The 27,358-nt window shown below is 53.2% G+C and overlaps 1 protein-coding gene across 1 annotated transcript in view; it reads right to left on the reverse strand.

Moving 5' to 3' along the window:
* TTC7A (tetratricopeptide repeat domain 7A) overlaps positions 1–27,358 on the reverse strand; it is a 148,938-nt gene that overhangs the window by 25,200 nt on the left and 96,380 nt on the right. Inside the window, exons 12-16 of the mRNA XM_004369487.3 lie at positions 25,621–25,738; positions 24,150–24,207; positions 22,840–22,912; positions 19,132–19,292; positions 1,186–1,302 (exon numbers count right to left, since the gene is read on the reverse strand). Of these exons, the coding sequence (XP_004369544.1) occupies positions 1,186–1,302; positions 19,132–19,292; positions 22,840–22,912; positions 24,150–24,207; positions 25,621–25,738 (527 nt within the window). The remainder of the gene's footprint in view (positions 1–1,185; positions 1,303–19,131; positions 19,293–22,839; positions 22,913–24,149; positions 24,208–25,620; positions 25,739–27,358) is intronic.

The following is a 27,358-nucleotide window of genomic DNA, read 5'->3' on the forward strand; positions in this document are numbered from 1 at the left end:
GGGGCGTGCCAGCGAGCCCAGCAGGAGATGGCAGGAGCAGGTGCTGGAGAGAGTGAAGAGAAGGCTGGGTAGGGCGAGATGGGGTATGGTAGGCCAGATCTTCAGGCTATGGGTCCTTGATTCTTGGCTGCCCCAAACTAGACTTTACAATCCTGGTCTCTGCTCTGTAGCCCTAGGTTCAGAAAATAATCCTCCCTATATGGAAAGATTAGTCCAAAGGACTAATGGACCACAACTACCACGGCCTCCACCAGACTGAGTCCAGTACAGCTAGATGGTGCCTGGCTACCACCACTGACTGCTCTGACAGGAATCACAATGGAGAGTCCTGGACAGAGCTGGAGAAAAATGTAGAACAAAATTCTAACTCACAAAAAAGACCAGACTTACTGGCCTGACAGAGACTGGAGAAACCCCAAGAGTATGGCCCCCGGACACCATTTTAGCTCAGTAATGAAGTCACTCCCGAGGTTAGACAACCCCATAAAACAAGACGAGACTAATGGGGCACAACAGTCCAGAGACAAGGACTAGAAGGTGGAGGGGACTCATGAGACCGGGGTTCAAGTCCTAGCACTACCACATAATAAGTAAGTGACTTTGGCAAATTTTATAAGGTCTCTGGGTCTCAGTTTCCTCGCTGGTGTGAGCATAAAATCTGAGAATGTGTAAGATATAAGCAGCTGATGTATAAGATAAGGAGCCCTGGTGGCGCAGTGGTTAAGTGTTCTGCTGCTAACCAAAAGGTCGGCAGTTGGAATCCACCAGCGGCTCCTTGGAAACTCTATAGGGCAGTTCTACCCTGTCCTATAGGGTCACTGTGAGTCGGAATTGACTCGACCACAATGGGTTTGGTTTGGTTTTGGTATAAGATAAAGCAACAAGCTCAGCACCTGGCTCAGGTGCTCAATAAAGATAGCTCTTCCTTCTTACCCCTCTGAGCCTCAGTTTCCTAAATAGGGTCCTTATGTACCTCACAGAGGACTGTCAAGAGGTTAAAATTAGACCATCAATGTAAAAAGCCCCAAGACCGGTAAGCTCCACATTCTCATATTCAAATGTCCTCACCACCCCATCCCACTAGCCATCACAGCCATTCCGCTGTGGACCGTTGCTCGGCAACCGCCACCTGCCAATCCCACCCTCAACCCTCTGGCAAGCCAAAGGACAACGGCAACCACTCACCCCAGCTGGGAGAAGCTGTACAGAGTCTGCCACAGCCGCAGCATTTGTCTGCAGGTCACGAGGGCTTCCTCCGGGCCTTTCAGCACCTGCTCCAGCTTCACCTTGGTGAACATCAGGCTGTGTGAGGAAGACAGGCAGTCAATGAGGGCTCTCCTCCTACGGTGAGACCTCAAGAGTCTGGCCCACCAGACACCCCCATCTGCCCACCGCCTCCGCCCAGTGAAGGCAGATGGCCCGGGAGTATGGCGGCCTTTGGTACCCCGGAGGACTTGCTTTCTCTCTGTGCCTCAGTTTCTCCCCATCATCACTGCCAAAGTATGAAGCAATCTTCTGCGTTTGTCAGTGTCCACCCTGCTCACTCTGCGTGTCCCCTCAGCATACACTACCCGCCCATTCTTGGAAGCACAGGCAAGTGTGACACGAGTCTTGTTTTGCTGTCTCTCTCCACATCCTCAACTAAATGGTCTCACTGAACACGTGGTCATGTGTTATGGACTGAATTGTGCCCCCCATTCCAATGTATTGTAAATCCTAAACCCCTATACTTGTGGATATAAACCCATTTGGGAATGGAACTTTCTTTGTTATGCTAATGAACCACATCAGTGTAGGGTGTGTTTTAAGCCAATCACCTTTGAGATATAAAAGAGCAGATGAGGCAGAGAAGGAAGCGCAAACGGAGGAGACTGAGGGGGAAGATACATGTCACATGAAGATTGCCAAGAAACAGAAGCTCTGAGGAGACAAGGACCTTCCTCCAGAGCTGACAGAGAGAGAAAGACTTCCTCTAGAGCTGTTGCCCTGAATTCAGACCTCTAGCCTCCTAAACTGTGAGAAGGTAAACTTGTTTGTTAAAGCCACTCATTTGTGGTATTTCTGTTATAGCAGCACTAAGAAACTAAGACACCATGTTTTATACTCATAGCCCCACAGGGTCCAGGACAGGGCCTTGGGGAAGAAATAAACCAGAAAGCAATTTAGAATCAAAGAATGAGGCTGAACAAGGAATTGGTAAAAAGGCCGCCTCAAAGGCAGAGTTCCGCTTTCTAGCTTGTGGGCACACAATAAGTGCTCAGCTAACATTTCCTAAATTGAAATGCAAACTTTATTTCCTGACCCTCCATATAAGAGGAGGGTCATGTTTTACTTTATCAAAAGTCTCTTCACTGAGTTCCCTAAAAGAGCCAGCTCCCCTTATATACTCAACAGGATTAAAGCTATATGAAATCCTAGTCAACCATCATGTAGGAATACAGTTACTATGTAAAGAGAGAGAACAATTTCTTTCAATCTGAAAATGTGAACTTCCACGAGGTTAAGAAAGGTGTGGGGGTGTGGCTATTAGCATGGATGGGAAGAGAAGGAAGGGGCTAGGTCCCACCAGGAGGCAGGCCCACAGGAGGGGCCCTAGGCACAGCAGGGACAGCCAAAATATTTAACAGACCAATCAGAACACTCACTCCTGCTGTGCCAGGTGTGTGCCTGAGGACTTCCTTTAGGGAAGGTCTGGGCTTCTGGGAGAGGGGTAAAGGCAGCTGGGGCATTTAGGAGTTTCAAGTCAGTGGCTATTTACCAGTACAGGTAGTCCCTGACTTAAGAGTTACAACAAACTGCACTTATGATAGTCTGGAGAAGCAGGAAGCACAGATGTTGAAGCTGTAAGTTTATATGTAATGCTCCCAACCCCCAAAGGCAAATAAAGATCAGATTTATAAAGATACTGATAATAAAAGACAATAATCATGAAAACTTAAAAAAAATCAATCAATAAAAGAGGTATGTTCGACATATGTCAGAACCGACCCACGACAGAGTCGTCGGAACGGGACTCCGTTGTAAGTTGGACACTACCTGTGTTATTACCGCAGGCATTGCCAGCAACAAAGACGCACACCAGCTGCCTGGGCAGCCTGTGGGGAACTTGGCTGCTACTCGCAGTTCTCACTGAATGGTGAGCAGAGAGGCCCTTTTGTTGAGGGCACTGCTGTTGGGCAGGTCACATGCCTGTGAGATCTGAGCCTGATTGCTGCTGTGGCTCTGTCTCTGCTTTGGGGAATCTGAAGAAACAGTAGACAATTTCTGCCTTTGCGGTAATAATTAGAGTGCTATAGAAGACAAATTGCCCAGAGCATCAAGTGCTGTATTTTTGGATAAGGCTCAGGGCCTGGAAAGAACAGAGAGGGGGTCTTGCTGGCGCTGGTGTTTGATGCCGAGAGGGGTGGGATTTGGCTGGGTATGGGGAGGGAGAAGCTTGGGGCTGTGCAGCAGGGGACTATTGGGCTGGAGCAGGTGGGTGTTGGTAAGGCGTGAAAGCCCACCCTTGGGGAACATCCAGGCTCAAGCCCAACCTGAAAAGTTGCCCTCGGCCCAGGCAGCCAGAGCGGCTGAGTCCCCAGGGCAGGGTGAGTTCGGGCTGGGCTGGTTCTCAGGGACAGGGGAACAGGGCTGAGCTCCCTGGGCAGACCAGCCTGGCAGCATTCACCAGAAGGTGGGTGGCCCTGCACAGCTGACCCACTTTCTCTCCACGGAGCCCCCCTCCCTCTTGCTCTGTGTCCCGAGAAGAGCGACGGCAGGCCTACCACACAGGCTTGGAACAGAAATGGCTGAAAGCTGAGCTGGTGTCACAGTGACTTCTACCAACACAGGCTGCATCCTCGGGCTGCTGACATTCCATTAGCATGAGTGCCCGGAGGGCAAATGTTCCAACAGCTACCCTCTCACCTGATCCTTCATTCCCATCCTGGGAGGCTGCAGATCAGCTCTGCAGGGTTTCTTGCTCTCAAAGTTCAGCCCTGCTCTGGGATCTTCCCCTACAAAGAGCCCTGCTCGTCTCACCCAGCCCTAGGGTGGTGTCGCATTATCCATGACATAAAGTCCAAACGCCTGTGTGTGGCCTTAAAGGCCCTTTACGCCCTGGCTTCACCTTCAATCCTTGCCTCTTCCCCATGATCTTAGGTACCGGGCACGACCTTATGGGGTTTCAGGACAGGCCCCTGCCATCATATGTGCTCTGCCTCATGTGGTTGCCTCCGCTGGCGATCACCTTCCCCTCCGACCTCCTACTCCTGCCCAGATGTCATCCACTCTCTGGCTTTCTGTGTGTCCGTGGGGAGCGGACACACACCACCTCCAGTACAGCCTGACTACTATGCTGGGGCATGGTCGTCTGCACATCGGCTCCCCCTGGCAACAGGTCAGGAGGAGCCACTCTGCTGCTCTTTCAACAAAGACGACCAATCCCCAACCCTACTGGAGGACAGGGCTCCTTCTCCATCTGTCCTGCTGGTATGGGTGGGTGGTCCCCACTTACACACTGTTGGACAACAGTAGAAGGCCGACAGACTTCTGGGGTACAGCCATGGCTGGTGGGGAGTGAATGCCATGGCCACAACCTCATGAGAACCCCACATCCTCAGCGGTGCCATGAGAAGCTGTGGCAGTGGGGATAGCCAGGGCCAGCCTCTGGGCTCCCCACCTCTGCTCATCCAGCTCAGCCCCTCCCTTACGTGTTTTATGTCTTGAATGTGTCTACAATACTGTGTGAAGAAAGGGTTCTGAGACTTAAAAAACCACTATTTTAATCCAGCAAGTCTGGTCCTCCTCCCAGAAGCCCTTACACGACCACCTCTGAATGTCCAGGAGGGTGTTTGTTTAGTCCGTAAGTGCATACTACAGGATGCTTTTTCTTTTTGCCACATTAGCTTAAAGAGTTTAACAATGATGATACATTCAGATCAAACGTTTTTAAAGCCAGACCCTCTAGACACAGTTTGCGGCCAGTCCTGTCCACAGATGGTGGGAATCCCGCTGATCTTGTCCTGTGTGTCCCATCGAGCGCGCCCACCTGGACCGTAAGTCCCTGCAGGACAGGGCCACACCTTCCTACAGGGCTCCTTGAAGCTGCTGACATTCTCCTAGGGTGAGTGACCCAGAAGGGAATTTCTCAGCCCAACCACATCCTTTCTGGGTGAGTACAAGTGTTCCAACAGTCACCCTCTCACCTGATCCTTCATTCCCACGCTGGGAGGCTGCAGATCAGCTCCCGAAAGTTTCTTTTTTTTTTTTAAATAGTGTTTTGTTTGCTTGTTTTTTTTAATTGTGGCTTTAGATGAAGGTTTACGGAGCAAATTAGTTTCTCATTAAACAATTAATACACATATTGTTTTGGGACATTGGTTGCCAACCCCACGACATGTCACCACTCTCCCCTTCTCGACTTTGGGTTCTCCATTACCAGCCTTCCTGTCCCCTCCAGCCTTCTTGTCCATTTTGTTTTATGGGTCTGTCTAATCTTTGGCTGAAGGGTGAACCTCAGGAGTGACCTCAGTACTGAGTTTCAAGGGTGTCCGGGGACCATCTCCTGAGAGTTTCCTGCTCTCACCGTTCAACCCTGCTCTGAGGAATCCTCCCCCACAAGGAGTCCTGCTTGTCTTACTCAGCCCTAGAGAGACACTGTCCATGACACAGTTAGGGCCTCCTCGCCTCCCCGCTGCTGAGCAAGGGCCAAGCACACAGCAAGCATTCAGTGCTGTGAGCACTTGTGTAGTGAGGCCCCTGGGCCACAGTCTGGGTCTCACAACCATGTAAAGTCAGAGCAAATTTTTGATCCGTCTTCCCCCCATGTGGGTCCTGGCAGGAGGCTGGAGAAGAATCCATCAAGTTGACCTCTCAGAACTTCGGTGCGTGCTGGGCTCACACAGAGGAGAAACCACACGCTGACCTAGCCCACTTTCAGCAGCCTGGATGCTCAGGTTTCCTCTGTGTGGGAGCAGGGCCTTCCTGCCTGGGAGGGACAGTGAGCTCCAGGCACGACACGGAGGCATCTGGCTCCTTGTGGATGAGGGGGTCTTCATCCCACTTCACCCGAGCAAAGCCAAAAAACAACAGAGAAGAGTCTGAGACAGGGATGCTCTCAGGCCCAGGAGGGGGATCTAGCAGGAAGGAGGCTGGTCTCAGGGCCAAGCTCACCTTCGGCAGCCCCAGCAGCCTCATCCCCGCAGTGGGTCAGAGCAGCTGTTCCCTGTCAGTGGAGGCCAAAGCCTCAGCTCTGTTCCCACCTGGCTGGGAATGTCACAGGTGCCACAACTGTAACATAGTGTTAGCTGCCGTCTAGTTGGCCTCAAGTCATGGTGACCCCACACACAACAGAACAAAATGCCGTCTGGTCCTGCGCCACCACCACGATCGGTTGTAGAGCAGAGCTTTATGGTTCATAGAGTTTTCACTGGCTGATTGGAAGTAGTCTGTCTTAGTTTGTAAGCTCTGCTGAAATCTGTTCAGCATCATAGCAACACACAAGCCCCCAATGATGGACAAGTGGTGGCTGAGCATGAGGTGCATTGACTTAGAATCAAACCCAGGTCAGCATGGACAGCAAGAATTCTACCATGAATCACCACTGCTCCTTCCACACCTGTAAGGTAGCGGTGAAATCTCCTGCCATGCCTGCCCCCAGGGGACTCTCAGGAGGAGGAACTGTGTGACTTAGAAGTGGCTGAGAGAAGCCCACCACTGGACTTAGCTGTGAAGTGCCATCCTGAGAGCGAGGCCACAGAAGGAAGTCCTGTTTCTTATGCTGCAGGCCACCAGATGCTGAGAAGTGAGTTTCCAGGCCTGGTTCCTCTGCAGGCTCTCAGAAAGCCCCTGAGCCTCACGTGCTGGTCAGTAAGCAGTCCTCTCTCTCACCTCTGGACTCAAGACGAGCACGCGAGACGGAAGGGTAAGAGGGGAGGGCCAGCGCCTCAGTACTGAGTGAAACCACCTGGCTGTGACCCCCACTGCAAGCATTTCTCTGATATTTAAGCCATGGAAGCCCATGTGGAATAAACACTGAGGTCTTTTAAGGCCAAACACTTTGTCAAGCTATTGGCATCTGAAGGAAGATGTGGGAAGAACGTTCTGTTATACATAATGTCACCGTGAGTCCATTGCTGCAGCTATGGTGTCAACCCATCTCATTGAGGATTTCTCTCATTTTGTTTCTGCACACTGGTTGATTTCGCTGCTTAGTTCTTGTCCAAGTGAAAGATTCCCAAAACAGAGAAGCATTCCAATTTTATTTCTTCTAGGACTGATTTGTTCCTTCTTCTGGCAGTCCATGGTATATTACATAGTCTTCCTTTTTCATTGTCTAGCTTTTGCATGCATATGAGGCTACTCAAAACACCATGGCTTGGGTCAGGTACACCATAGTCATTAAAGTGACATCTTTGCTTTTTAAAACTTTAAAGAGATCTTTTGCAGCCAATTTGCCAATGCCATATGTTATTTGATTTCTTCACTGCTGCTTCCAAGGGCGTTGACTGTTGATCCAAGTAGAGAAAAATCATCGACACCTGGAATTTCTTCTCCGTTTATCATGACGTTGTTTATTGGTCCACTTGTGAGGATTTTCATTTTCCTCACGTTCAACACTTTCCTCAGCCTCGTCCAAATGACACTGCACATGTGCCTCGGTCCCAGAAGGGAACACCAGTGCAGCCACAAAGCCCACTCTCCAAGAGCTCGCACTAACCCGGAGAATGTGGCCACCACAAAGCCTTGGGCCGTTCTCACTGGCCATCCCCCGGCGCCCAGGGGCCCAGGCCCTGTGCTCCCACAGCACACGGTCCTCACCGCACGTCTCATCTACTCCTGCGCACTGGTCAAGGGCAGGACCTGCCCATCCCACATCACCCAAATAGGTGGACACAGACAGGCACTCAGCTGACCTGAGAAGAGCCAGTCCCCTCTGAACCAGGAAGTATCTCAGCCCCATGGAGTCTGTCTGTATTCATGCCTGGGCCGGCCCTTCTCTCGATGGTGAGGTCTCAGTTTCCGCTCTCCTTTGCGAAATAGGTGTCGCCACAGGCCACCGTCTTTGCCTCCGACCAGGGGCTGATGATGGATGTTCCCAGGGGAATGCCCGGGTTGGCCCAGCATGGCCCACGCCTCCCTCTCTCCCTGCCTTGCCTGGCCTGCACTCCTGGGGCAGGATCCGGCTGCAAGTTATTTGTCAAAAGGATAACTTGGAGTCTTTCCCATTTGATGAAAAGATAACCAATTTCTTTCCAATGCTACAAGGAGGAAAAATCTGAGTCTGAGTCTCCTCAGAACTGGGTGAGCACAAGCCTTTATAAAATCTTTTCTTTGAAGGAATTATTTTGTAAAGTGGAGAATTTTTGTGACAACTTAGGCTAAGCAAGCACTGTCCTGGGGTCAGAGTCATCTCGTCCATCCTGGAACCATCAATCATCTGCTCGTGTCCTCTCCTGGCTGCTCACCCAGCACCCTTCCTTGGGGTGGGGGGTGTTGGCAGAGCACAGCCGGCTGCAGGGGAAGAACACGGGCTGTGTAGTGTGAAGCTCACCAGGCCCACATTTTCACGTTCCTGACAGCAGCTCTCTATAACGTTACCCAGCATCTGTGGTAAACTCTTGAACGCGGTAAACACTTGAACGCGGTAAGCGCTGGGTAGCTGAGGGTGCAGACTCTGGCTCCCGCCTTGCTGTCTATCAACTGGGAGGACACAGTGTTGAAAGCATTGTGTCAGATGACGTGGGTACACATCCAGGCTCTGTCACTCATTAGCCAGTTCCTTGACCTCTCTGAGCTCTGCCTACTCATCTGCAAGGCGAGGACAGTAATGGCACCGCCCGAGAGGGTTGTTGGGTGGATTAGGGGAGACACGGCTGGTAGAGCCAATGTCAGGTACACGGGGATCCCTCAAGGTGAGCTGTCTTAGACTGTCTTATCATTCTCTGTCTCCCCTACCAGATCTCGTGCTTGGGCAGGGACCCACGTTTCGTATCTTTGTACCACCAGTGCCTCACCTAATATGACTCAGCGCATCTTTACTGGATAATGGCGGGAGGAGGTTGAGGCACCAGGGCTCACTGAGGCTGGGACGCTGTTCCCAGGACCCAGGATCAGAGGACTCCAAGGAAGGGAAGTCACGGTGCGTCCTGTGCTTGACATCTCCACTCTTCCTGGTGCTACCAGACCCATGCGTGCGTTTGCTGAGCCCCAGGCGGCTCGCCTACCCTGCTGGTTCCTGGCCATCGTGGGAACCCTCCATGGTAGGGGAAGGGGTGGCGCAGGTGTGGTGACTGCACATAAGGGGGTATTATCTCCTTGAAGAACAGTAACTAGTAATTCCAGCTGATGCCTGTGCCATGCTGTTTTAATGAGGAATTCTATTTTTATAGAAAACACATAATTGAGTGAAAAAGCAGGCTATTCTCTGAGTCAGGCACCACACCTCTAGAGAGTCTAACTCCTCAGGCAGGAGGCCAGAGCCTGCCCACGGCACAGAGATCTACAGGAAGGGGGGGCCGTTCTGGGCCACACCAGGTCGGATTGGGGGTGAAAAGCAGGGTTCAGGTTTGATGACCAAGTTCAGATCCCAGCTTCTAGCCATGTGACCTTGGGCAAGTCACTTTAACATTTCTGAGCCTCAGTTTCCATATGAGAGTGACAGTACAAGTAGTCCCCAACTTACGACGGGGCTCCATTTCGATGACTCCATCATAAGTCGGTTCTAAGAAGAATACCTCTTCTTTTTTTTTTTTTTTTTGCTTTCATTATTATTGCCTTTTATTATCAGTATGGAGCACTGACGGCACAGTGGTTAAACATTCGGCTGCTAACTAAAAGGTCAGCAGCTGGAATCCACCTGCTGCTCCTTGGAAATCCTATGCGGCAGCTCTACTCTGTCCTAGGGTTGCTATGAGTTGGTATTGACTCAACAGTAACCGGTTTTTTTATTATCAGTATCTTTATAAATCCAATCTTTATTTGTCTTTGGGAGTTGGCATGAGAATGATAACATCAGCAAATTACATGCTAAAACGTTGTATGTAGTATATATTACTAACGATAAGATGTACAAAAAAAAAGGAGGGTCGCAAGTGCAGTTACTACGGAAATCGGGACTACCTGTACCTATCTGCACTGGGGGTTGTTGTATGGAAATAATGTTCGTTAAGGGCCTAGCAGGGGCTGAACTTCGTGAAGGGTTCACTGCATGTTTCTGTTATTACTGGAGTCCCTGGGTGGTGCAAACAGTTAACATGCTCACCTGCTAACCAAAAGGCTGGCGGTTTGAGTCTACCCAGAGGCACCTCGAAGAAAGGCCTGGTGATCTACTCCCAAAAAATCAGCCATTGAAAATCCAATGAAGCACAGTTCTTCTCTGACACACATGGGGTCACCATGAGTTGGAATCAACTCAACAGCAACTGTTTGGTGGTTGATTGGTTGGACCCTTATTATCTGCCCAGTCCTGACTGTGAGCAGCTCCTGCCTTTTCCCCTCTGTATAATCAGAATAATGACAGCGCCTATACCTCTTAGAGCTGTTGAGAGGATTAGATGAGCAAATGCGTGCAAAGTGCCTAGAACAGTGCCCGCACCAAGTGAGCGCTGGGGGTACTGTGTTGTTATTATTGAAGCTCTCGGGTTTCAACACACCAAGGCTGTTCAGCCTATCAGCTGGCTTGGGTTCCAGTCCCTGCTGTCTCTCATTGGCTATTCGGCTTTCAGATAACCTCTAATTTTCCCATTAGTTTCTTCACCTTTAAAATGGGACTGTTGTAAAGACCAAAACATAAACCAACAAAACCAAGAACAAAAAACAGAGGGAGAGCACCCTGAGGGCTGCGGGATGTCAGAACCCACATGCTCCTTACTTCCAGAAGCACGAAACAGCCCCCGGTCTACCCATTCAAGGGTCTACTCAGGGTGTGCAGGGTGCCCAGCTGGGGGTTCACTACTGCGAAAGTTGTGGGCTGAGTACAGGCTGCAGTCCCGGCCCTAGAGGTGCTTCCAGCCTCACAGTGAGATCAAACAGTACATCTGAAGCAATTAGGAAACAGAAAATGAAAGACCAGAATCAAATGCTCGATGTCGTGGTGGTTCCACTTTGAAGTGCAGGAGCTTCAAGTACGAGGTGGAGTCCAAGGGGAATCTCTGAGGATGGCAGGATTAGGATGCAAAGGGGTGAGAGGGGCACCCTGGAGGGCTGAACAGGGTTCCAGGCGTGGAGGTGGGGCAGAGGGGCCTGCCTGCCCAATGCCACCCACAGCCCAGGACGGGGCAGGGAGAAGCGAGGAGGAGCCAGCTCACCCCCTTGCCCCATTCAGGCCATCACCTCCCGGCTCTCACAGCCCAGAAGCAACCCAGGAATGCCAGGGAAGCACCCAGCAACGCAGGTCCCCCTCCAAATTCCACGACTCCGGGAAAGACTCACCAGGGCAATTGACTGATTAAACTCACACACTTGTTCTTTTTAAAGCAACTCTAACAGGGCAACCTCCCTGAAAAGGAGAAGGCTAAAGTCCGTCCCAGCTTCACTACCAACAGGGAAGGGATGGCACGTCCACCCTTTTAAGCAGGCCTTCTTAACCCTAAAAACCAACAATCTTCCTTGGGTCTAGAGGATTACACTGACCCAAGTCGTCTAATCTTTTATAACTATATAGATTTTATTAATTTTGTTGTTGTTGTTGAGAATATATATAGCAAAACATACACCCATTCAACAGTTTCTACATGCACCATTTAGCGACCTTGATTACATTCGTTGAGTTGTGCAACCATTCTCACTGGCCTAATCTTTTAATCAACATCTATGGAAGCAGCAGTCAAGAAATCAAACAACGCATTGCACTGGACAAATCTGCTGCAAAAGACCTCTTTAAAGTGTTAAAAAGCAAAGATGTCACTTTAAGGACTAAGGTGCACCTGTCCCAAGCCATGGTGTTTTCAATCGCCTCATACGCATGTGAAAGTTGGGCAATGAACAAGGAAGACTGAAGAAGAATTGATGTTTTTGAATTATGATGTGGCCGAAGAATATTGAATATACAACAGACTGCCAAATGAACGAACAAATCTGTCTTGGCAGAGGTACAGCCAGAATGCTCCTTAGAGGCAAGGATGGCGAGACTTCGTCTCATATACTCTGGACTTTTATCAGGAGGGATCAGTCCCTGGGGAAGGATGTCATGGTAAAGTAGAGGCCAGTGAAAAAGAGGGAGACCCTCAATGAGATGGACTGACACAATGGCTGCAACAATGAGCTCAAGCATAACAATGATCATGAGGATGGCGTAGGACTGGGCATTCTTTTATTCTGTTGTACGCAGGGTCGCTAGGAGTTGGAACTGACTCCATGGCGCCTAACAACAACATTTTCTTTTTTGTGTGTGTGCTTTAGGTGAAAGTTTATAGCTCAAGTTAGTTTCTCAGACAAAAATTTATACACACATTGTTATCTGACCCTAGTTGCTATCCCTATAATGTGACAGCACACTCCTCCCTTCCACCCTGGATTTCCTGTGTCCATTCAGCCAGCTCCTACCCCTTTCTGCCTTCTTATCTCGACTCTGGACAGGAGCTGCCCATTTAGTCTCGTGTATCTACTTGAGCTAAGAAGAAGCACACTCTTCACGAGTAGCATTTAATGTCTTATAGTCCAGTCTAATCTTTGTCTGAAGAGTTGGCTTCGGGAATGGTTTTAGTTCTGGGTTAACAGAAAGTCTAGGGGCCATGTCTTCTGGGGTTCCTCCAGTCTCAGACTATTAAGTCTGGTCTTTTTATTAGAATTTGAGTTCTGCACCCTACTTTTCTCCTGCTCCGTCAGGGACCCTCTGTTGTGTTCCCTGTCAGGGTGGTCATTGGTGGTAGCTGGGAACCATCTAGTTCTTCTGGCCTCAGGCTGATGAAGTCTCTGGTTTATGTGGCCCTTTTTGTCTCTTGGGTTAATATTTTCCTTGTGTCTTTGGTGTTCTTCATTCTCCTTTCTCCAGGTGGGTTGGGACCAATTGATGCATCTTAGATGGCCACTCGCTAGCTTTTAAGACCCCAGATGCCACTCACCAAAGTGGGATGCAGAACATTTTCTTAATAAACTTTCTTATGCCAATTGATCTAGATGTCCCCTGAAACCACGGTCCCCAGGCCCCTGCCCCTGCTACTCTGTCCTTCGAAGTGTTTGGTCGTGTTCGAGAAACTTCTTAGCTTTGGTTTATTCCAGTTGTGCTGACTTCCTCTGTATTGTAACAACAACAATCTTTCAATGCTCCCACTGATCCTCCATCTCCTAATGAATTCATTTAACGTGATCCAACTTTGAAGGTTTAAACATCAGCAGCCCATATGCTTCAGCTTCCTGGAGTGATTCCTCCACCCCACCTGGTGGGCAACCTGAGCAGATTGGAGGGCCCCTGCACCCACGGACACATCCTGTGGCTGGCTGCCTGCAAGGCACTCTGATCCGTGCTGACCAGTGGCTTATCTGGGGCCTCTACATATGTGTCCCTCAACTTCAGGCCACCTCCAATTCCCTCGAGATGGCTCTCCAAATACAAATTCACAATCTTGAAAGACATGCACACACACCACACAGAGCCTTTTCATAACCATTCATGGGGGGAAGAACTTCCAGAGACAAAGCCCAACAAAGGTAGGCACCCAGCCTGGTACGAGACCGAGGAGCAAAGGCCTGGTCTCGCAGTCTATAATCTCTACCCAGTGTGCAGATCCTCGGGGGCCTGAAGACCACCCGCTGCAGAGGGAGGTCAGCCCTGCTTGGTGGGTACAGGCCTGCCTGGCATGACTGTCTCGCTCAGCCCATTCCAGGGGATGGAAAGGCTTTGTCTTGGGGCTAGGCCACCCCTACTACCGAGGACTGTAGGACATGGGCCACAGGGCACCCCCTGCCAGCCCATGTTGTAAGTAGGGAGATTGAGGAGTATCAGGAAGCACAGGGCTAAAGTCACCTTTTAAGACAAATATCTTTAGGAAAAACCTGCAAATGTCTATCTTCTCTCCTTCCTTCCAAAACAAACAAAACGTTTGAATGTCAGCAGACTACTAACCCCGAGACTAACAACTATATCTTAAAATCTACGTGGTGTCACACAGAGCAAGATCACAGGAGGCTCTCAGGGAATAAGCAAGAAAGGGAAATGCTGAATGTCGAACCTGCTTAGCTGATGAGCAACTGACCTTTGAGGAGAAGATAGGATGATGTCGGCAATGATGTCTGGCTTAACACTTCCCTCAACCAAATGGCTCACCAGTTTAACTCATGGCTCTTGTCTTCATCGGGGCAGTTGCAGCCAAACATGTTGAATGAATCCAGCAAAGTGATAAACTATGTTTGTGTTAATACCTTTGATTTCAACCTCCGCATTGGAGTGTTGGTATTTTAAGTATCCTTTTGATGTGCTGCAAGTACCTAATAAGAACAACCAAACAAATGTACCGGGTTTAAGTAGGAAATGTTAACAGAAATCCCAGGGGACTCTGGTCCTTTCTGCTTGGTGGAATGCACTAGAAATAGAACATATGCAACCTGAAAGAAAAAAGGTGAGGCAAGACAGGTAGACCAGAGGTGCCCCTGAGGTCCAACTTGAGCCTCAACTGGATTCAGCCTGGCCCCAGCTAACAGTCTAGGTTTCTGGGTGAGATGGTTCCCATTTGTTTACACACTGCGAACTCTGGCTTGCTGAGATGGCCATATTGTTCCTGTGCCTCCAGGGACTTCAACCCACCTTCCCCCATGTTATGGATTAAATTAAATTGTGTCCCCTCAAAATGTGTGTCAACTTGGCTAGGCCATGATTCCCAGTATTGTGTGACTGTCCACCATTTTGTCATCTGATATGATTTTCCTGTGGGCTGTAACTTCTACCTCTATGATGTTAATGAGGCATGATTAGAGGCAGTTATGTTAATGAGGCAGGACTCAATCTATCAGATTAAGTTGTGTCTTAAATCCACCTATTTTGAGATACAAAAGAGAGAAGCGAGCAGAGAGACTCGGGGACCTCATAACACCGAGAAAGCAGCGCCAGGAGCAGAGTGTGTCCTTTGGAACACAGCGTCCCTGTGCTGATAAGCTCCTCGACCAGGGGAAGATTGATGACAAGGACCTTCCCCCAGAGTCAACAGAGAAAGCCTCTCCCTGGAGCTGGCACCCTGAATTTAGACTTCTAGCCTCCTAAACTGTGGGAAAATAAATTTGTTTGTTAAAGTCATCCACTTGTGGTATTTCTGTTATAGCAGCACTAAATGACTTAGCCACCCCAGGACTTTCAAGTCCCCTAAGGACTTGGGCTGGGCAAGTACTCCCAGATGAACTGCCCTGCTGGGGGTGGGAGCAGGCCTTCCGCACCATGGTGAGGGGAAGGGGAAACCAGCTTGCTCTCCTGCCACCAGATGACCTGGGCTTTCAAAACCAGCATGGCAGGCTGCCAGGCCTGGGTGGGGTCAGTGACTGGAAAGCTCCCATCATTAGCCAAGGGAGGAACTTTGTTTGGTTACTATAGCGACCTTCATTACAAGCAGCCTGACTAAAGCACAAGGAACCTGTTACCTAAAACCAGCGCCCTACAGAGCCCAAGGCTTTAGAAGTGATGCTTACCACCGGCCATTCACCTTGACCCCATATTCCCCTCCCAGTCCCGCCTCCCTGCTGCCTCCTCTACCCAAAACGAGAAGAAATAGCAATGGCATCTCCAAGCTTCAACAGCATCTCCAAGCTCACGTTCCTGGTGGGTCGGAACTGGGCAAAGCAGGGACCTCAGCTGCCTCCTGAGGGCCCATGCAGGCTGGGCCCACACATGCTTCCAGGGCTTAGTCTGCAGACCGCAGGCTCTCAGGAAGCTCCCCCAGGAATCCGGTTCCACAGGACCCGGTTCACACTGTGCCCTGAGGGGCCAGCCAGCTTTGTCTCATCACATTTCTGTTTTTTTTTTTAAACACTAGCTCCATTAACGAAAGGTCATCCCACAGCATGGAAACGTAGATCCTCTTTGCTTTGCTCCCTAATCCCTGAATTCAGGAGCATTTGCAAAAGTTCAGCTCCACAAAAGCTAGGTTTTCCTCCAGGGGTCTTGAGACCGCTTTTGTGGGAACGGTGACTTCTTGTGCAGCCATGGAGCTTAGGGTCCTTTTCACAAGCTTCCGCTCAGATCCAGCCTCAGGCCACTCGCCTGCCTACCTCTGTCCACCTCCTGGGCTACCACACTCGCTGCCTCTCGGGGGGTTTCATTTTAGTCTTATATTGGTTGTGGGTGGGTCTTTTTCGGTTTATTGCTGTGTTTATTTCATGTGTTCACCATTACACTATCATTTAGAATAGTTTCACTACCCTACAAATACCCTGTGTTCCATGTATTCTTCCTTCGCCCCTTCCCCAGGAACCCCTGGTCTTTTCATTGTCTCTGTAGTTACACCTTTTCTAGAACGTCATACAGTTAGCATCATATAGTATGTAGCTTTGTTGGACTAGCTGTTTGCACTTAGCAGCAGCATTTAAGGCTCCTCCATGTATTCTTGTGGTTTGATAGCTCATTTCTTTTAATCGCTGAATAATACTCCATCTTATGGATGTACCATGGTTTGTTGATCCATTCGCTTACTGAAGAACATCCTGGTTGCTTCAATTTTGGGCAAATATGAATAAAACTGCTCTAAACATTTATGTGCAGGTTTTTATGGACGTACGTTTTCATCTTATTTGGGTAAACATGTAGGAGTGTGGTTGCTGGATCCTACAGGAAGCCTACATGTAGCTTTGGAAGAGACTGAGCAGGTCTTTTCTATCCCTCCATACCGCCTCCCCTTAAACATGTTTGTAAATCGACCGTGTGGCCTTCTCCAGAAACAGAGGGCGTCAGGAGGGATGTTACCAGTCCTTCGGCAGAGGAGGAAACCAAGGCAGGGAGATGAGCAGCGAGTGGCTGCACAGGGGAGTGGCAGAGACCTCACTGTGGCCCTCACACAGGGACAAGCTTACGTGGAAAAAGAGACCACTGCAAATTCTCAGGAACTCCAGTCGTGGAGGCTGGATGAACCTATTGCCCTGAGTTAATCTTTAAGCCTTAAACCAAAAATATCCTCTGAAGTCTTCTTAAAACCAAAAAATAGTTTAGCTTAACAGTAAAAGAATGTCTGCCTTGAGCACTGTGCTCTTTTAAGATCTATCTCCACAAGATCAAACTGACAACAGCAACTTGAAATATTAGATAGGAACCTTAGGGGGCAGTGAGTATATGTTAATGGGGGAGGAACAACTCAGAAAAGGAGGGTGAGAATGGTTGTACAACTTGAAGAATGTAGTCACTGTCACTGAAGTGTACATGTGGAAACTGTTGAATTGGAGTCTGTTCTGCTGTGTATACCCACAACTACAACTACAAATAAAATAAATTACAAAACAGAAAAACCAGGGCACAGGAAAGCCCGACACTTCCCTGCAGTCAGCCCTGTCTCTGATGGGCCAGGGATGGGCAGAGCTGGAAGATCCTCCACGGAAGGAAATCTGCTGCACTGGGACAATTCCAGCGTCCCTTCCTCACTCATCACAGCGGTGGTACCCACCAACTTTCTCTAATTCTTCCTGAATCTGCTTACGTCGCCAGCATGAGTCAGCTCTCAGGGAAATGAAGACCCTAGCTTCTTCCTCGCTGTCTGAAGTGGGAAGGCCTCTCGCTGTTTCTAAGTGGCCTTCCCTCAGACTCCAAGGAGGCACAGGGTGGGGCAGGGGTGCTGAGGGGCTCTCAACTAGGATCACAGGCATCAGAGAAACAAGGTCTGTGATACCCAGTGTCAGCTGCCCCTGAGGGGAGGAGAGCAAAAATCAAGACAACCTCCCCTATTTCTCACAGAGCAACACACTCTCCCACCTCGATCGCCCCAGCCTCGCTCTTGTCCCTGTTATGGATTGAATTGTGTCCTCCCAAAATATGAGTGGGAGCCCTGGTGGCGCAGTGGTTAAGAGCTCAGCTGCTAACCAAAAGGTCGGCAGTTCGAATCCACCACCAGCCGCTCCTTGGGAACCCTATGGGGCAGTTCTGCTCTGTCTTATAGGGTCGCTATGAGTTCGAATCGACCTGACGGCAATGAGTTTGTTTTTTTTTGGTAAAATATGAGTTGGAAACCTAACCCCATAACTGGAGATGTGATCCTGTTTCCACAGAGGGTTTTCTTTGTTTCGTTAATGAGGACACATCAACATAGGGTATGTCTTAAACCTAATCACTTCTGACATATAAAAAGAGATTAGACACGAAAGTAAGCACAAATGGGGGAAAGATGGATGCCACCTGGAGATGGCCAAGGAACCCAGGAACGCTGGGGCTACAGAAACCGAGACAAGCACCTTCCCCCAGAGCTGACAGAGATCGCAACCCCTATAGCCATGCCCTGAATAATGGCGTCTAGCCTCCTAAACTGTGAGAAAATAAACGTTCTTTAAAGCCAGCCGCATGTGCTATTTCTGTCACAGCAGCACGAGGAAACTGAGGCAGTCCCCGTCGCCCGTTTGGGCGACAACAGGTCATCTGTGAAGGGTGGAGGTGGGTCTAGTCCTGCCCCACCCTGCCCACTGCAGTCAGGATCAAGGGCAACTTGGAGAAGGTCAGCATGGGAGATGCAAGCTGGAGGGGCAGGATGGAGGGTGGGGAGAGGGAGACAGCCCCCTCACCCAACTGGCAGCACAGCAGAGGCAGCTGGCCTGCTTTGGAGGCAGAGGGATGACTCACTTGACCTCTGCCAGGCCAGCCCACTTAGAATCCCACCCTTTGCTGGCTGCGTCAGCGTTACGATTAAGTTGCACAAGCTGGTGTGTTGGTGAGGCTCGAACGCTGAGCCCGGGGTAGACTGGAGGCAGCCCGAGCCATTTATTTGAGCACAGTCCCCTCTACCGTCCATGCAGCTCCCGTGGGCCTGCAGGAGCACGCAGAGCCCATCTCCCCACCTGGCACCTCCTGACACACAACACGGAGCCTCTGCAATCCCACAGTCCCCCCACCCTGCATCTCCAGCCAAGGACATGCACGCGGTGGGCGCGTCATCGGCGCGTGTTGGCTGCTGCGTGGCAGGGCGGGGTGTGCGTGTGCATGGAGTCTGCACCCAGCCAGCTGCCTGCCCAGGGTGTCCACGGGGCCCTGCTCACTTGAAATTCTCGGGGTACTCGGTGATGGCCATGTTGATGACGTCAAGGGCGTGCTGGTAGTGTTTCTGGGCCGAGAAGAGGAGTGCCAGCAGGTGGAGGGCATTGGCATCATCCCGCCACACTTTGAGGGCCTCCTGCAGCTGCTCCATGGCGCTGGAGATCTGCCAGAGAAACCTGCCAGCTCAGTGACCTGTCCTTCTCACCATCTCGGCAACTTTGCCGGAAAGCACACACGTCCCCCTAGGACTCTGGTGCCAGACAAGGAGGGTGCACCAGACTTAAGTGAGACCCTAGGACTTGGGGACAGGATGGGATGATGCTCTGACACAGCCCCCAGCCCACATCCCCCAACCCAATAGCACGGCAAGGAGGGGTCTGCTGTCCTCACTCAGGCCCAGGAAGCCACTGCTGCCCTCATTCAGGAATAGAGGGGAGCAGGTTTACACGTAGCACAAAGGATTTGGGTCCACACGGGGAAGTGATTCCAAAGCCAGAGGAGTGCAGGCTGCTGGCAGTGGCCACCAAGACCGCAAGTGGAGACTCTGCCCTGGAGCTCTGCCGCCATGTCAGTAGGGAACGGATGGCCTGCCCTCCACAGGGGAGTGACAAAAAGGGGGTGCTCCAGGCAAGGGGTGCAGCCTGAGCAGAGGCAGGGAGACAGGCAGAGGCACGGTGCCCAGAGATGGGGAGACGGGCCTCTCACATGGGCACAGCATGGGGTCTGCCCAGATTCAAATACTGGACAGGTAGCTGGGGCCAGACCACGCCGCACCTGAAGGTCTGGCTGTGTGGCAGTGGGAAGCCACTGCTGGGGTCTGCGGGGTGTGGCTGGGAAGGCCGTTCTAGCAGGTGTGGGCAGAGTTCACAGCAGAGGGGAGAGACCGGGGGCCGCGATGAGTCCCAGCTTCCATGGGTTTGGGTTTTCTGCCTCCCTTCTCAGAGTTCTGCATGGAAGAGGGCAGCCCCTGTGGCTCCAGAGAGCACTGTCGGTGAGCCCAGTGGCGGGCACAGCAGGGAAGGGCGCCTCCCACTGCTCCTGCCAGCCCTGCCTGCCGAGACCCCAGCACCCCACCTGATGGGGTCCCTAAGGGGGTTGAGGATGCCTAGCCTTCAGGAGGGGACAGGGTCACTGGGTCCATCAACTCCTTGGCCACATCCCATAGGGAGGCCGTTTCAGGTTAAGACCACAAGCCTGCCTGCCCCAGCCGGCCACCACCTTGCAACACAGGGCCCTGCTCACGGGTCAGCCTGAGGGCTGGTTGTAGTTCAACAATTCCTCCTGGAGCAACCATTCTTGGGGCAATATCCTCCAGGGATGTCCCAAGATTCCCCCGGATGCGAGCGACACCCTCTCCTCTCTCTTTCCCTCTGATCCCACCTTTTCGCATAGCCACCCACCTACTGCTCAACCGGGGAGGCTGCTTCTCTTCAAGGGAACGCTCTCCCACTCTGTGTCCCAGCCTGTGACACACGTGGGAAGACACCCCGGCAGCGTTCGGGGGAACATTAAGGAGAAAAATTTTGGCAGCCACCAACATCAATGCTCTTCTTCAAAGACAGGATGGACTCTGCAGTGAGTGTGAACTTTGGATGCAGCCTCTCACTCCTGGTACAGAATTCTCCTCATTCCCCACCAAGTACACCCAGTGCCGGGCCCAGAGTTTTCCCCAGGGATCAGACTTTGGTGACTTGGCCAGGGTGAACCTCATTCTTCTGGGCCAGACATGCTCTGGGCAGGATGGACTGGAGGGCTGCAGAGCCCAGGCAGGCCTGGATTAGCTTAGCGTCCATGCAGGGTCCCTCTACCCCCTGAGGCTGCCAAGACCTTGGGTCCCCAAGGACCCCAGGCACCAGGCTCCTGGCCCAGCCATCCCCTGGGGGGATGGATGCTATTCATCGGAGATAATTAAAGATATGAAAAAATGCATTGCCAAAGGTTTCTCATTAACTTGATTGGCAAGAAAAGCACTGGTTCTTTCACAGAGGACTGGAAATACAGCAGTCTCAGGTATCTTTGGCTCCGTGTTCCTGGGATGGCCGGAGCAGAATGATGTTCCTGGAGCTAGAGGTGGAGAGGCACCAAGCACCTGGTCCAGTGATGACCAGGACCTGGAAGTCAGGAGCCCTGAGCGGAGGGTGCAGCAGGGAGTGGGGGAGAGACAGGCAGAGGCAGCCTGGGGACAGAGGAGTGGTGGGGAGGAGGGACTGAGTGAGTCATGGGTGGGTTGTCAGAGGAAGCGAGAGAAGCAGTGAATGACAGAGAGAACGGCAGCAGTGCTGTTGAAAAAGTCGGCTGAGAGAGGACCTGGAGTGGGAGACAGTGACTCAGGAGCAGAGCAGGACAGACACGGGCACTGGGCCAAGGGTTCAGGGGTGGGGTGAGGGGAGGGGGTCCCAGCAATGAGAGCAACCGTGCAATGAGATGAAGGGCCAGGCCACAGGCAGGGCTTGAGGGGAGGTGAAGCAGACGGCAAACCGAGAGCCCAAATCCTGGAGTGAGAGGAACAAGCTCAGTGAACTAAAGACCAGACAAGAAGCTGAAGGCTGACACCGATCAGAAAGGCCAACCTCCTGGTCGGTGAGGTGGGCTCCGCATGCCCCGTCTCCAAATGGGTCAGGGGCCAGGTGCCGCAGAGCTGACTGAGGTTTTCTTCACCAGGGCAGGGTGAGCTTTGCTTCAGAGACTGGGTTCAACCCTGGCTAAGCTGGTTCCTGGTTGTGCAAACCTGTACAGGTTACTGAGCTCACTAGAGCCTCAGTTTCCTCAGGTCTCCAACGGGGCGAGGGCCGCCCACCTCATGGATGGTTGAGGCTGCACCGGCTACTGGGGGGTACAGCAGCACCCACGCCAGCCATGCTGTCCTTCATCTGGCCACGAGGGGACTGAGCTCTGTTGGCCTCTCTCCAACAGTCTGGGCCCAGCCTACTGCCCGGGAGTGCAGGTGGCGGGTGTCAGACTCAGAACGCACCAGGTCAAGGTCAGAAAACGCCCTCTGAGAAGTCCTACTTTGGAGGCTGGGTGTGCACAGAGAGCGCGGGCCTGGGAGCCCAATGGTACACTTGAAAGCAAAGGAGGTGCTAATGGGCTGGGGGCTGGGTGGGGCAAAGCCCTGGGTGGGCGGCTACAAGGCCTCAATCCCTGGACAAACCAGTGTCCAACAGCTCAGCCGCTCAGCTCGGGAAGGAAGGCAGGCTGCCTGGAGAGCTGTGGGTGGTGGCGTGTGGTCCCCAGTGGGGCAAAGGCGGTCAGAGGGTAGGATGCCCCTATCAGGCCCCAGAGGACGAGGCCTGCAATGGCATCCACAGGGTCAGGGAACAGCACTGTGGTCGCACAGAAGGCCCATCCAGAAACAGTTCCATGTGCCATTTACTCTATTCCCCCAGACCCTGTGGGAAGCTTAGCAGAAGGATGCAAACAAATGCCCGTCACGATCACTCTTCCACTTCTCAGGGGACTGAGATATCCTGGGAGGAGGGTGGACAGAGAATGACCCCTTCCTGTATGCCCACTAGGGGCCCGTGGCTTTACCCATACCTCCTGACTTAATCCTCACTGGGAGGAGTGTGAAGAGGCTGACTTTACAGATGAGGAAACAGAGGCTCAGAGAGGTTAAGTCACTTGCACAGTCACCCAGCTGGTCGGCATCAGTGCTGGAAGACGATCAATAGCCCCCAGCAGCCTAGCACTGAGAAACAGTGGCTACCCACCTGTCGGACGAGGGCCAGTTGCAGGGAGACGTAGAGGATGACCTGGGGGTCGTTGGGTGCCAGCTGCTGGGCTCTGCACAGGGAGAGGGAGTGACATGTCAGGCACCAAGGAACTAGCAGCCAGTGTGTGACACGGGCCTCCAGCGTGCCAGCTGGGCGCTATGGGCCGTGCATGGGGGAATTCTGCCAGGCCCACCCTGGAGAGGCCCAGTGGGAGAAGATGGCTCAGGCAGAGGGTCACAGGCTCTGAGAGGGCTGGCTGTGTGTGGGGGCAGTCTGGGAGGGCAGCCCTGAGGCGGCAGGCCTGGAAGGAGGGGTGGGGTTAGGGTTAGGGGAAGACAGTGTGTATACAAAGGCCACTGTTCAGCCTGTCCCCTCTCCTCTGTACATCCTGCGGCCTGGCTACAGCCTGCTGTGGTCCCCCACCCCCAGGACAGAGCACCTCCCTGAAAGTGGCGAGCTTGGGAACGGCCTCTCTGGGCACGAAGCCCTCGGGAGTGTAGGTAGGTCCAGCCAGGACTGCAGTCTCCTCACCTCCCTGGGATGAGGGGTGGAAACCTGGCCCACAGGGGGGTTTTTCTCAGCAGCCTGAGAGCCAAGGAAGGAAGCCAGAGCCAGAGCCAGCCAGGCAGGGGAGGGACGTGTCATGTGTTCCAACAAAGCTGGCACGAGGAGCCCAGGCCAGGCCCCTACCCATCAGTGCTCGGGGAGGGCATGGCACATGCAGGGGCCCAGTGGAAAGACATGATGGGGCGGAGAAACGAGAGGGTCCCCCAGCCGGTAAGCGTTGGGCTGACCAAAGGGCGGGCCTGAGGGGGGCGGCCGCTGGGAGAGGGGCTTCTCTCTGCTTCTTGGCTCCCTCCTGACCCTGAGCTGCTAGGACACTTCTGTCAGGGCTCGGGGCGGGAGGGCGATGTCCTGGCATGCAGAGCACTGTGCAAGTTACTTTTCCTGCTTCAGCCCATGTAAGTATCACAGTAGTTCCAGGAGTTAAAGGCCATTATTCCCATTCTGGAGCCCTGAGTCCGGGAGAGTGATGACTGTGCCTGTGGGGCTGCCATAGCCCCAGCTGCTAGCCTGGGAAGGAAGGCTGTGGGCCCAGAGCTCTGAGCAGGTCTCAAGCCTGTCCGCCCAACTGCAAAGGCCTATCCTTGCTCCTTATGTGACTTGTTACAGCCTCGGTTTCCTCATCAGTCAAATGGGGACAGCACCCTCTGCCCTGTCTACGTCAGAGGGTCCAGTGAGATAGATGGTGTGAACGTGCTGCCTCGTGCCGAAAAGGGGCGTCTGTGCGAAGGCCATCTCCTCACCTCTCCAGTGTCTGCAATGCTTTCCTGTGTAGGTCATCTTGCTTGGATTTCAGGGTCGCTGCAGGAGACAGGATGGAGACAGAGTCATGAGCGTGACCGAGGGGCACTGCCCCAGCCCTGCAGCCCCCAGCCCCGAGCACACCAGCCCTGCGGGGAGAGGCCCATCAGGACCCTGTACGGCAAATGCTCGCACCCAAGCAGCCCTGGGTTGGCGCGTCCACCATCCTGGTTACTGAGGGAGGTGGGGGCACCTGCCCAGCCCGGCCTCCCAGCATGTTTCTGGGCAGGCCACTTCCTTCTACCCTCCTGCCTTCTTCACCACAGGAGCGTCACACCAGGAGGCCTAAGCCTTGAGAGAGGCCACCACCTTCAACCTGGCCATGTGCCCTCTGATGCTTCATTACCCACGAGGCTCCTTGCCTGCACCCAAACCAGGCAGCAAAGTGGCTACCTGCGGAACCACGTGGGAAGCTTTGAAAATGACTGCCGTCCAGGCCTACCCCAGACCAGACCAGCCTCCCTGCTGAGGGAGCACAGGTGCTGATGGTTGTAAGAGCTCCCGGCTTATAAAACAGCTGAGAACCACTGCTTGGGGCAGGGCTGGGACAGCACCCTTGGCACAAGGCAGGAGTCTTTTGGTCAAAGCAAGCCAGATTCTGACAAAGGGGCTGATGGCTCCCTCACATAACCAATGTGTGGACACCGAGGCTTTCCCGCTCCTGGCTTTGCTCGAGCAAGGCTCACCAATGTCCTGAAGAAACTGGACCCACCGCTGAAGAAGAGGTTGCTGGCACCGCACCCCGATCTCTTACACCTCTTCCTCCCCCTCTATGAACAGCAAGCAGCCTCTGTTAAGCCATGCTGTGCAGAGCTCTGCTCCCCGGGGCTAGTTACTTCTCCAGGCTTGCTCTGGGTGGGTACTCCCTCTCCCTCATGCCAGAAGGATATGAAAGCAGGTGGGAGGCTGCCTGATGGATGTGGGAGACACAGAGGAGCTGGTGGGGCTGGGGAGAGTTGACCGCAAGTGCTTATGGAGCACCGACTGCGCACCTGGCACTATGCCGTGTGTCGAGGGGGATTCAAAGAGCCTAGAGCTCACGGCAGTGCTGGGTCCAGGCAGGCCTATGTGAGCTGGGGTGAAGACACTGTGGGATGGAGGGCTGGGGGTGCAGCGCAGGCTGAAGATGCTGGGGCTGGGCCTTGGGGTGCCGAGAACTGGATCCATGGGGAAGAGAGAGCGGGGCACATCTGAGAGGCATGATAGCCTGCGCAACAGCGGACTGATCTGTGTGTGTGAGCATGAAGGCATGTGTGTGTGCACGTGTGTACACGTGTAATGAAGACATCTATCCCAGAGGAGTGGAGGGTGCCTATGGGGTGGGGGGCCGTGGTGGGACGAGAGGCCTCGGAGGCAGTCTGACTTCGAAGCCCGAGTCACCCCAGGCAGAGGCCTCCTGGGCCCAGTACTCACCATCGGTGGCCTGCAGGCTGTAGGTGAGACCCAGTGCCAGGTAGCCCTTGGAAAGGAACTCCCCAGCGTCGTCACCGAGGCTGATCACCATCATGGCGAAGCGCTCGGCCTCCTCCAGCTGCAGAGGGGAGAGGCAGAGGTCACTGGGAGGGCTTGGCTGGGTGCTGCGTGGCTGCCTGCTCAGCCCTGGGCCCTCCTGGGCAATTTTGGAAAAGGAAGTTGAAGTTCTGGGCCTCAGCATGGCAGACAAATCACAACCAGCAGCCCAGGAGGCCACTGGGAAGTGCAGACAGAACTGCACCCCCTCACGTGTGGTTCGCATGACCAGAGACGCCAGGTGGATCGTCCGAGACCACGTGACCACTGAGGGAGCAACCAGCACTGTTTCCTCTACCAGCACCTCCCGAGAAGGGCCATGTGACCAAGGTCACAGGGCTTTACCTCTCTCAGGTTGGACCTAAATCCACAGAGAAAAGCTTCCTTGCCCCAGAGAGCCCAGGAGCCCACAGCTCGCTCTGCTGAGAGCGTGGAACCCAGGCCAGGCCAGTCCATGGGGCTCCTTAGCTCATCTGGCCTCTGTGGGCCCCTGGGCCTGTCCTGCCTTTACCAGCAGAGGGAAGCGGGGCTGGGGGTGGAGGGAGCTCACTGACCGGGCCTTGGGACCCTGTGGCCTGTCGGACACGGCCAGCGCTGCAGAGCCGGCAGGACCACTCTGCTCTGTCTGCGTGCTTGCTCTCCGGGACAAGGAGTGCAAACCTTTCAGGGGAAAAAGGCCAGGGGCTGTTTTTGTCCTGGAAGTAGGAAGGACTGTTCCAGTTGGAATGGGACCAACTGCCGTGGGTCATGTGTGACCCATCATCAGACACAACATGTGACACAGAGATGGGCACACGCAAGGAAGCCTCATGAGTACTCCCAGGTGCCCCCAGCACTCAGGCCAGCCGAGGAGGCGGGGGACAGCGGGGGGCCCTGGCTGAGCCGATTCACAGCCCACAGGCCTCAGTGGTGCGTGAAATACCCCCTCCCTCCTCCTACCCCGGGAAATGTCATCCACCCATGTGCCTGGCGCGGCAGTGTGCTGGCATTAGTGTCACTGAGAACATCAGCTTTCAGACAGCGCAGGGACATTGTCTCCACCCCCGAGATCTCACTACACCACAGCAAAGGGGCTGAGAGAATCCCACCCAAACATGCCATGCCACCCGGTGACAAAGCCCCCCACCCCAGGTGTCTCCCAACAGAAGCTCACAAAGTCAATCAACTGGGAACTAGGTTCAAACCCACACTGGCTTCTGGTCCCAAAGCCAGTGCTGCCTCTTCCCCACCCCAGCACTGCTCAGCTCCCCCACCCGGCAGGAGGGGGGCAGCTTGATGCATTGTGTGGCCCAATCACTGGCCACAGCTGGGTGGCCCATGGACTCTCTGCCCTGGAGTGTGGAATGAGATCCTGAGACAGAAGCAGCGACCACGATGACATGAGCTGGGCTGAGTCCCCCAGCTGGGCATGGCCACACTGAGCCGGGTGCTGGGCTGAGTCCCCGACCTGGGAGCGGCCATACTGAGCCAGGTGCTGGGCTGAGTCCCTCACCTGGGCGCGGCCACAGTGAGCCGGGTGCTGGGCTGAGTCCCTCACCTGGGCGCGGCCACACTGAGCTGGGTGCTGGGCTGAGTCCCCCACCTGGGCGCGGCCACACTGAGCCGGGTGCTGGGCTGAGTCCCCCACCTGGGCGCGGCCACA

The sequence above is a fragment of the Trichechus manatus genome, unplaced genomic scaffold (assembly GCF_000243295.1).
Source record: "Trichechus manatus latirostris isolate Lorelei unplaced genomic scaffold, TriManLat1.0 scaffold00005, whole genome shotgun sequence".
In the NCBI taxonomy this organism is placed as follows: domain Eukaryota; kingdom Metazoa; phylum Chordata; class Mammalia; order Sirenia; family Trichechidae; genus Trichechus; species Trichechus manatus.